The 11,691-nt window shown below is 44.1% G+C and overlaps 1 protein-coding gene across 1 annotated transcript; it reads right to left on the bottom strand.

Annotated features, from left to right (window-relative positions):
• Positions 1–108: 108 nt before the first annotated feature.
• ndufs2 (NADH:ubiquinone oxidoreductase core subunit S2) lies at positions 109–9,422 on the bottom strand. Its single transcript, XM_079371088.1, has 14 exons — positions 9,270–9,422; positions 8,309–8,412; positions 7,589–7,779; positions 6,786–6,906; positions 6,304–6,416; positions 5,553–5,627; positions 5,385–5,462; positions 5,202–5,287; positions 4,916–5,035; positions 3,794–3,923; positions 1,264–1,359; positions 958–1,041; positions 536–593; positions 109–313 (listed from the first exon to the last, which is right to left on the bottom strand). Exons 1-14 carry the CDS (start codon positions 9,374–9,376, stop codon positions 276–278), a joined length of 1,401 nt encoding a protein of 466 aa, XP_079227214.1. The 5' UTR covers positions 9,377–9,422; the 3' UTR covers positions 109–275.
• Between the last annotated feature and the right edge of the window lie 2,269 nt (positions 9,423–11,691).

Genomic DNA, 11,691 nt, shown 5'->3' with positions numbered 1-11,691 from the left:
TTCTTTTTTTAACAAAAGTGAAGCGAGGAAATGAAAGTTTTGAAAAATCAACAATCTGTTTTAAAAATCATCTTGTTCCAGCGGGATGGTGAAAACACAAACTCTCTGTTCGGTCATAAAATATTTATTAGGTTGTTTTTGAACATTGTACATCACTGATTCTTCTGTCGACAAGCAGGACTACGAGCGAACCGTGAACAGGAAGAGACTAATAGATGTGTGACGAGGAGGCTGAGTCGTCTTCATCAGGGAACAAACGGGGTCGCAGCGTCACGCTAACGGTCGACCTCGCCAAACACGATGTCCTGTGTACCTGTGAGGAGGAAGGAGACACTCAGACGTGCTACACACAAACACTGTGATCTGCTTCTTGAACATGAAAGATTGTTGATGGTTTTTTTCCTGCTAACAGAAGACTCAAAAATCAGGTTGATTTTCAGTGTTTCTTTTTAGATCATATTTATCCTGAACTCCCCCTTGAGACAGACGCATTATTTTCCTGAAGCTGCATTCTCGACCGATCATCAGTTCTTACCGATAATGGCGACCACGTCAGCGAGCATGTGTCCCTTGGCCATTTTATCCAGACCGGCCTAGAAAGAAGAAAACATTTCTCAACAGCAGCTCCCACCGTTCAGATGAGCTCCGTGTGAAAGTGAATATTCATAACTCCAAAAAGTCAAGCCTCCAGTCGACGCACTTACCACTCTAATAGTGTGTTTGTGCGACTCTAAAGACGTTCAACGCTCACGGAGCCATGAGCGCAGAGACGCACAGGAAGGAGGGATGTTATGTGCGCTGTTAAAAATGGTTCTATAGTGCTTGATAAACATACTTAATGAAGTCAAAGTAGCCTTAAGGACAAGCCGTTAAACATGCTGAATAATGGATGTCTGCTGTGTTGAATATTTCACAGTGTTTTGTGAAGTTTTTCTGTGTGCGTGTGTGTGTGTGTACCAAGTGAGCGAATCCGGGAGCTTTGATCTTGCAGCGATAGGGTCTGCTGGAGCCGTCGGATATCAAGTAAACACCAAACTCTCCCTGCGAGGGACACAAACACACACACACACACACACACCAGTGAGCATGTTACATCACAACGAGTCCCTGAAGGCCTCTTAATTAATCAGGACCTGAAGAAGCTCATGTATACTGAGGATCAACAGAGTGCTTACAAAAGTCGATGACGACGTTCTCAGATTTTTTTTTTTTTTTACCTCAAAATTGTTTAAAAATATTCAAACACAAAATGTCCAGCGTCACCTTGGGGGCCTCCACGGCCGTGTACGTTGACCCTGGGGGGACCTGGTAGCCCTCTGTGTACAGTTTGAAGTGGTGGATCAGAGACTCCATGGAAGTCTACGATGAAGAGCAAAACGACACGTTGAATAAGCAGACACACTTTTTGACCTCCTGATTGTGCAACAAAGCCGTTACGCCACTTTTACTTCTGCTCGTCATCTGCTGTGACATCACGCAGCTGTCCCAGTGTTTTTATTTAACTCACGGTAAAGCGCTGCACACAACGTGCAAATGGACGTGTGTAAATAAACCTCAGGAGCTCCACATTGACACACACAGCGTTTCACCCCACTATTCTTCTACCGTGCAGAAACATTTCACACCACACCCCGCCACATGACAGCCATTCTTCACTTCTGCGTCGCTCTTCAATGTCCCCGCCTGTCAAACACGACTTGACAGATGACTATTCTTGTTTTATGGCCAGCGTCCACTTCTGCTATATTCTGTTTCTCTACAGGAAACCATGATGACTCAAACTGAGCGTTTCATGTTGGGACTGTGAGCTGATAATTAACTTTCTGCTCTTCTTCTTTTTTTAAACAGCTGTGAAACCAGAAATGCAATGCTACCCAGCTGTCCAATCACAAGAGTGGTTTCTATGCATCGTGACATTTTTTGAGGACGTTCACGTCAGGTCACGTACGGTAGGGCGATGCTAACATAAGGTGGGGTGATGCTAACGTACAGTGGGGCGATGCTAACGTACGGTGGGGCGATGCTAACGTACGGTGGGGCGATGCTAACGTACGGTGGGGCGATGCTAACGTACGGTGGGGCAATGCAAACGTACGGTGGGGCAATGCAAACGTACGGTGGGGCGATGCAAACGTACGGTGGGGCGATACTAACATAAGGTGGGGCGATGCAAACGTACGGTGGGGCGATACTAACATAAGGTGGGGTGATGCAAACGTACGGTGGGGCGATACTAACATAAGGTGGGGCGATGCTAACGTACGGTGGGGCGATGCTAACGTACGGTGGGGCGATGCAAATGTACGGTGGGGCGATGATAACGTACGGTGGGGCGATGATAACGTACGGTGGGGCGATGCTAACGTACGGTGGGGCGATGCTAACGTACGGTGGTGTGATGCTAACGTACGGTAGGGCGATGCTAACATAAGGTGGGGCGATGCTAACGTACGGTGGGGCGATGCAAACATACGGTGGGGCGATGCTAACGTACGGTGGGGCGATGCTAACGTACGGTGGGGCGATGCTAACGTACGGTAGGGCGATGCTAACGTACGGTGGGGCGATGCTAACGTACGGTGGGGCGATGCTAACGTACGGTGGTGTGATGCTAATGTACGGTAGGGCGATGCTAACGTACGGTGGGGCGATGCTAACGTACGGTGGGGCGATGCTAACGTATAGCGTGAAGTTTAAATCAGCACTTTATATCCTTGTCAGTGTTTTCAAATCAACTCTTCCTGTTGTGCAGCGTGTGTACATGCAAGGTACAAAACTTGTCATACGCACATCTATCACAAGACTTCATCTCCGTCGTCATAGTAACAGATGTGATAGTTCCACAGTTTTGAGATCCTCAAAGAGACCCGTTTCAATTCCTCCTTGCAGATGAAGCAGACTTTCAGAATACTTAAATAACACCTGGCTCCTCTCTACTCTATTTCTTAACTTCATGAACACGTTTTTTTTCTTCTTCTCTTCAGTCTTTGGCGTCGAGGTCAGTCGCTGCTGGAGGACCGAACCAAAAATAAAGAGGGACGTTTTGTTTGAAGAGAACGTTCAAGTAGGAAAATCTAAATTCGATCACGTTTAATCGTGCGCGCGTTCGTTTTATTTGCAAGATGGTCAAACTTCCTGTTGATGCAAAAAATGAGCAGAAACAGCAGCATCAAGTTTTTGTTTTCACACCCTCACATCTGTCGAACTGCGAACATAACTGAGAAACTTTTATCTATGAGTGTGGACTTTAGATGTACCGCACTTTCATTTCGCTCTGTGAGGTGAACTTGAGGTGATCGGACGCCTCGGGGGAAGCCAAATTAAAGTCAGCTGCACTGGCCTAATTCTTTCAAGATGGATGTTTGAAGACAAATTAGCGACACCGCTGAAATTTAATTAAAAAGCTTAAAGTGACAGAGCGCAGAGGGAAACCCGGCCCATGAAACACGCTTCAACGTTTGGAGATCAAAACAGCCTGCAGGCGCCCGAAGAGCATCGGACAAGAGTCCAAAGCCCCGCCTTCACCAAGCAGTCCGGTTTGGTCCAGTTCCGTAAACCCTGACCTTGCTTGTGTTTCTGCATCCAACCATTTAGAGAAAGACAGCCTCATAGCAGCCCAACACAGACCGCCATGAATGAAATTCAACAATAAGAAGAAGAATCCGGTTCAGATCCTGTGATTTGGTACCATGCCCAACTTTAGACTGTGGAAACGTCAACAAATGGGTATCATACCAAACCGGACTGAACCGGACCGCTCGGTGGAAAACGGGTCTCGCGTGTTGGACCGTACCTTCATCTCAGACCTCTTGGGCGGAGCCACCTTGGCGTCGTCCACCTTAATCTCTCCTTCTGGCATCTTGTTGAGCGCCTGGTGCATGATCCTCAGAGACTGTCTCATCTCCTCCACCCTGCACAGATACCTGCCACACACAGAGAGCCGTCTTTGTCAAAGTGCAGAGAGTTTGTCACGAGGAGCAGCTCTGAGTACTTTGTGAATCTTGAGCCCTGATTTCTGGACAATGGAGGCAGGGATGAGTTATACTTCAGACTCTGCACAGTGACCTCTTCTATCAGGACCAACCAAGAGCACCGTGCTGAAGCACCGAGCGGACTCAGGAGTCAAATGTGCTGGACGTGTAGGGTCGAACACGCTCGGACAAAGTGTGAGTGTGACACTGTACTGATGGCAGAGGCTGCTGTGTAAAGCCCATCAGGACTAATTAACATCACTCACACAGCGAAGGCTTCAATAACACTTTGAACACTTCGATACAAGGCTACGGCTGAGGACTGAGACATGATGTTTCGAGCATTGAGCTGTAACGTTGTGGATTTACATTCTCTCTCCTCGACCGCTGATTGTCATTTTCACGGTTTCAGTTGGAATGAGTGAGCACTCTTTACACCACGATTTTCATGACACGTCAAGAAATCTTGCCTTGAAATCTTTTTTCCATCCATCAAAAGTTTGAACACAAACACGTTTGCTTTTCTAAAATAAACATTCACCTCCCTCTCACCTGATCAGACTGGCAAATTAAAAACCGTTAATATTTAGTCAATATATTCACACTATCATATTTTAAATCATTACACAAAATATGCCAGAATAATTCTCTGGGACTTTCCTGAAATTAAATAATACACTAACTGAATGTGAACTGATTAAATTAGATATAAAACATCTTCAGGTGTAAATAAGCCAAAGTAAGAAAATAAAAGACTCATTCACTGCAGATATCCATTCTGTTTTTTGATATAAGAAGCGTATGGACTCAAGCTGCCTGTGTGTCTGTGAAAGTGATTCAGGAAATCGCTGCATGAAAAAAACCCCACACATGATAAGAATCTTCACACATCAAACATGACTCATGTGCTTCCCCGTCTCCGACCACAGAGCGCTCTTCCTCACCTGTCGTAGCAGTCTCCGTTGCTTCCGATGGGCACGTCGAATTCCACTTCGTCATACTTGTCGTACGGCTGAGACTTCCTCAGGTCCCACTTGATGCCGGACCCTCGCAGCATCACGCCGCTGGTGGACAGACAGGAAGTAGAATGAGAAACAGCACAGTGCACGCGCCTTTCAGATATTCAAAGCTGGATTTTTTTTTATCAGATGATAAGTGATAAAAATCAATTGACTTGAAAGTTTGCTTCTGTCAAAAATGGCGTCACTTGTGTTTTCCCTGCTGTGTTACCTGAAGCCATAGTTGAGGGCCTCTTCTGCAGTGACCACCCCAATGTCCACCGTGCGATTCTTCCAGATGCGATTGTTGGTCAACATCTGCAAGAAAAATCCAAAATAATCCAACATTCACCAGCTGCTCTCCTGACTATCACAGGTTTGTGAGGATTTAAAAAAACAAAAAAAGGGTTTTCACCTCTTCCACTTCATCGATTCTGATGGAGAAGTTCTTGCACCACTCATAGATGTCGTCCATGAGACCGAGGGGCATATCCTGTTAGAGACAGAAGAACATTTAGCAAGGCTTCATTTCATTTAGCGGTATTCAAAAACTTCCCGTTATAGTCTTCGGAATTTTTCCCACCTGATGAACGCCACCGGGTCTGACGTACGCGGCGTGCATCCTGGCTCCTGACACTCGCTCATAAAACTCAAACATCTGCAGGGAAACACGAGACGGACGGTTACAAGAGGAGCCGACGTTAAAAAGCAAACGCAGGTTCCACTCAACGCTCCGTGTTTGGACACCGCAGACTTAAAGCGTCTCTCATCTGATTTTATAAGCGGACAATCCCCGTTTCCTGTGGCTGTCCTGGTGAAGGTCCGAGCTGTCATTGGTCGAGAGGCGGGTACACCCTGGACCCGTCGCATTTTAATCACATTAACCTCGTTTTGACTCGTGCTGTCTTAAAATCTGAAACGCTGCTATCGTGAAGACTCGACTCCAATATGAGAGCCGTGAAGTAAAATCCTTCATCCAGGAAGCCAAGGATGATTTTTAAAAAGGCCTCCACGCCTCATTTGTTCTTCTCTCAGGAGGATAGATTTGACTTTCACATCAATAAAATGATTTTCAAATATATCTCAGTGTGATTGATCATTGTTTATCAGCACCACAAAGAAGCCAGGTGAATCAACATCTCAAAAACCGCTAACGACTAATAGTGTTGAAATCCTTAAAGATGGTAGCATGTGTTGCCCGGCTGATTCAACAGACTGAATAGATAGCAGACGAATGAGAATCACAAAATCTGTGACAACAGGCAAGTCTGAAGGAGAAGCAGTGACGACAACACAAAGGAGGGCGCTTGACGTCCCACAGCTGGACCCCTCACCTTCTCTCTCTCCTCGAACATCCAGAAGAACGGGGTCATGGCGCCGATGTCCAGGGCGTGCGTGGTGATGGCCATGATGTGGTTCAGGATGCGAGTCAGCTCGCCGAACAGAACTACAGAAACACACACACGGAGCATGTTTAAAGCTCAAACGACGCCAACATTCACAGCCCATCCGCCTCGGCTTTCTGGACTTGGACTTGTCATGTGACCCTTGAAAGCAGCTGACAGAATAAATCAGTTCATGTCTCGATGAGTACAAACAGAGCACTGAAGGCAGCGTGCGTATTCCTGATGCACTTCTGTCAAACTAAAGCTTGTTTCAAATTTAAAACAATAAAATGTAACCAGACAGGATTTTGTTTGAGTAGGACGAATAAGACCTGGATGATTTTATCACAAGCTTTGCATGGCCTTCTTTTATTTGGTACTTTTTTTGTTCATGGTCTTTGCAGAGCGCGCAGACCTCCTCTGGTCTGTACCTCTGATCCACTGGGCACGGGGCGGAGCTTGGATGTTGAGCAGCTTCTCAACAGCCAGAGAGTAAGCCTCCTCATTGCACATCATGGAGACGTAGTCCAGACGGTCGAAATAGGGCAGAGCCTGTGACATGGAAAGAAGAGGAAATGAAGCTTTCTGGGTAACGGTGCTGCGTCGTCCTCAAACATCAAATCTGCTGTCATCAAAGAATGTCAAGTGTTTTCTGAGAGATCGGGTGAGGTGCTTCCTCATCTTATTTTTTTTATATTTTAATTGTATTTGCATTGCAAGAATTATTTATAGGACCGACTGTGCAATAAAATGTCCATCCTTATGTGCACTGTGTATGATAGTGTTCATATAGTTTATACAGACTGACATCTTGAAGTTACTTTTGAAGCTTTTTTTTTTTTTTTTTTACATTTTCATATTTTTATCGACGGTAATTTAATTTTTGCACTGTGTGATTTTCTTCTGCTGTCCTGCTTTGCTGCTGTAAAACTGTACATTTCTATATTTTCAAGACGAATAAAAGAGGATCTTATCTTATTTTTCTTTGCTCTGGCCAAAAGTATTTTGATCACATTGAGCTGGTGGAGCGTCACAGTATGTGAGTCGGTGTTTTGCAATACGTTGTGTGTTGTAATCTGTTCTTTAAAAAACACCAAACTGCTGTTTGTAAGGAGCACTTCCTTTTTTTTTTTAAATCCACAATTTAAATAGTATGAGGTCTTCTTAAGTAATTCTTAAGGTAGAAAATAAAGACAACATAAACATTTGAGAGCTGATTTAAGTGGCTCAGTACCTGCAGGTAGGTCTTGTACTCAATGAGTTTCTCTGTGCCACGGTGCAGCAGTCCGATATGGGGGTCACATTTCTTGACGGACTCCCCGCTGAGCTCCAACACCAGACGCAGCACGCCGTGAGCTGCTGGGTGCTGGGGACCAAAGTTGATGGTCAGGTTGGACACCTCCTTCTCTGCGTGAGGATCTTTGTCTGCGGGAAGAAAAACTCAAGAACTCAGGAGAGCGAAGGGAAGGTGACAGGAATCATCGAGGACTGCTTAAGGATTTTTTTATTTTATTTTTTTAAATCTCTGCACGAACAGAAATAAATATTTACTATTTAAAACTCATCCAAGTTGGAGTCCATGTCAAACGAAAACAATTTTTACAACTTTGAGTATAAATGTTCAGACATGGGGAATCATGAGTGGCGTTAATTTATATTCAACCAAAATGTTAAATATGGCAGCCTGATCAAAGACAGGTTGGCCGTTGAAACCTGAGTGATAAAACAGTGTTATGACGAATGACTGCCCTCGATACAAATATGCAAAAAAATTATCATTCCCACTCATTTTGTAATATTGACAAACGCTTAGATATAGATATTTTCCTGTTCACATGGCATTAATTTTGGAAGATATTTGTACTGTAAATAATACAGCTGTCTGCGATGTCATGTATTGCCCCAGGATACATGACGCTAGACGTTAGCAGTTATTGTGAAACCGGCAAAGTACCGTTCCATGGCGGTGGGCTCCACTTCTCGTTGAAGGCAGTGGGGTACATCACTGCTCCAGCAAACTGCTCCGTATACTCCACGTCTGGCTGCCATTGTTTCTGCCTGTAAAAGACGAACAGTGTTAACAGAGGGAGAGGCTGCTTCGACAGGAACTCAGCTGTGTGCCAACACAAACATCTTCTCAGCTACCTGCATGATGCCAGAGACAGTCTGTGATCTGATTGGTTGAGGCTGCTGTACTTCGTTTGCCAACTTACATATCATTAGTAAATGATGAGAGAAAGCTGCAAACGATGATGCAGGCCATGGCAGAAAGACTGTATCCGTTTATTAATATAACACATAAAATAATACATTCATTATATATCAGCTGCTTAAACACAGGAGGGTAGCCAAGTTTGCTTCATTCAATTCATAATGGGTAGAGCTATTTTCACTCATCTTTACACTTATTGTATTTATACTGTTTATATTTGTTAACGCTTATTTAACATTAAGTGTTTTTTTACTTGCTATTGTTCGTGTGCAATTGCACCAACTTTTTGTCATTATTTGAAGTTCTTTCTTTTCGCTGTGAATATTTTTATTGAGTGTTTATGAAAGGTGATTCATCAATAAATAGGTCTTGAGTATCATTAGTCAGTACCGCTGTAAACACACACTGCTCACACACACATTAGTTAACAACAAGACGATAATCTCCTCACCTGACACTGACTAGACACATGTTGTGTCCTGTTCTAAGGTCAGATAATCTCATGTGAGCTTTAAGGAGGACATTAGTTACACATGTGTAAACGAATTATCTTCCATTGAGAACAAATGAAATATTTAATTGAACAAGAAGAAACCCAGTCTGTTTTTCTTTTAGCTCTATATTAGCATTATCGTTTCTGTGCTTGTTTTGAAAGGAGCTAAAAACTACAAAAACGTCACGTTTGGCCTCTTCGTCGTCTTACCTGTTTTGCAGAACAGTGCAGCCAGGGCTCAGTAAATTATTATTTAATATGAGTTTTGTTGAAGGACGTCCTAGCTTGGAGAGCGACCTCAACATCGTGGCAGCCATCTTGGCTCTTAGACAACGTCTGGCCAATGACGTATTGTAGTTTCTTCTTCTGCTGTTGAAAATACAGGCGTATGCTCGGTGTGCTGCCACCTATCGGTATGATTTATACCCACACATAACAGCGTTTAATGCAGTACGGTCAAATGCATTATAAGTAGCCGATGTTTAAATTATGATACCTTATTCATTGTCTCTTCTATTTCTGCTGTTTTATTTTACCCAGCTAAGGACTACTATTTATAAATAGAGTTGCTACTTGAACATGTGAACATCTATTTTTATATATTGATTCTTCTTTACAAGATTCGTCCCCATAATTAATGTCACCATTCATTGGCAAAAGAAACCAATTTCAAGACTTATTCTAGGAACAGCAATATTTCTTCAGTATAAGGTCAGAGTCATCAGTCTTTGATGAGGACGCAGGACTGGAACCTCTGACGAAGAGTCAGCAGGGCCTCTGTGGTGTCCGAGTCAGGACTTCTGAGGATGGCCTAGGAGTCTGTAGGACTTCTGAGGATGGAGTTGAAGTTTCTAGGACTTCTGAATTAATCGAAAAACATAACTACCAGTATCCCCAGTCCAAGCTAAAATAACAAAACCAAGCAATCTAAACATCAATCAATCAATCTTTATTTATATAGCGTCAATTCATAACAGGCGTTATCTCGAGACACTTTACAAAAGCAGGTAAAGGACCTTACTGTTTGTCTGTTAACATTAACAAAAGAGCAGGTAACAAGACCATGCTCATTGTTATGTTTACAAAAAGCAGGTAAAGGACCTTACTGATGGCTATAATACAAGAGCCCAGCTGAATCCGTCATAGCGTGGCAAGAAAAAACTTCCTTTTAACAGGCAGAAATCTTCAGCAGACCCGGATCATGACGGAACAGCCATCTGCTAAACTGTGCTGGGCTTGAAGATGGGATGGGGGAGATGGGACAAGATGTAGAAAGAAGAATGGGGGGGGGGGGGGGGGGGGGGGCAAGTCTTCGTTCACTGTATGAAGGAAGCACGACTCAGGGCGTACACAGGCCCAGCTTTTTACAACGGTTAGTTGAGATGGAGGAACTGCTTCATGAACATGCATCAGGAAATACAAAAATGAATGAATAAATAAATAAATCAATAAAAACACGACCAATATCACCACACCGCTCTCCAAAGTGTGTGTCGTCTCTCCACACCTGGCTCTCCTAGATCCCCCAGAGCGCAAGTTAGTCTCCGGTGTTACAGGTAGAGAGAGAGAGAGAGAGAGAGAGAGAGAGAGAGAGAGAGAAAGCACGCAACAGTATGCGTGTCATTGTGTTTATGATATGTGTTTGTGTTAGTGTGTGTGTGTGTGTGTGTGTGTGTGTGTGTGTGTGTGTGTGTGTGCATGATGCAGTGTGCTTGTGTGAACTGCCGACGATCTAACTAAGAAAAAGAAATAAACCAACTAACTAAGTAACTAAGGCACTATCGAGTGTAGTCTTTAGTGTCTGTGGCTCCCCTCATCGGCAACAGGGAGTCTTTACCTGCCAGCGAGGTCTTAGACCTGTCCCCCCTAGAGTGGATGGCCATGCTCACACTGTCGGGCACTGAGCAGGTTGGTACAGGCTGTTTCCTGTACCGGAGGGGTATTCCACCCTCCACCGAGGATCTTAGGATCCAGGGTCACAGAGCACTGACTCACTTCTTCATGAGATAGTGAAGTGACTTTACTGGCACAAACCACCTCCCGTTATAACCTCGGTTTGACATGTTTTTTGACGTATCAAAGAGAGTGGAACTTATCAAAGGTGACGTCTTAAATGACGTCATTGATGGGACAGCGTCGTACGGCCGTATACCTGTCGAACGCGGGACTGTCCTTTGATGCGTTGATGTCCTGTCTCATTGTTGGACAATGGTGACCCGATGTCCATGGTGACAGTCCCTTTGTTTAAAAAAAAACACCCTTTAAATATTAATGGTGACAGAATTAATGCCAACAATCATTGGCAAAAGAAACCAATTTCAAGACTTATTCTAGGAACAGCAATATATCTTCAGTATAAGGTCAGCGTCATCAGTCTTTGATGAGGACGCAGGACTGGAACCTCTGACGAAGATGCAGGAGTCAGCAGGGCCTCTGTGGTGTCCGAGTCAGGACTTCAGAGGATGGCCTAGGAGTCTGTAGGACTTCAGAGGATGGAGTAGAAGGTTCTAGGACTTCTGAATTAATCGATAAACATAACTACCAGTATCCCCAGTCCAAGCTAAAATAACAAAACCAATCAATCTAAACATCAATCAATCAATCAATCAATTTTTATTTATATAGCGTCAAT

This window comes from Symphodus melops (genome assembly GCF_947650265.1).
Source record: "Symphodus melops genome assembly, chromosome: 20".
Taxonomy (NCBI): Eukaryota; Metazoa; Chordata; class Actinopteri; order Labriformes; family Labridae; genus Symphodus; species Symphodus melops.
This window is presented reverse-complemented; position numbering and strand designations above follow the sequence as displayed.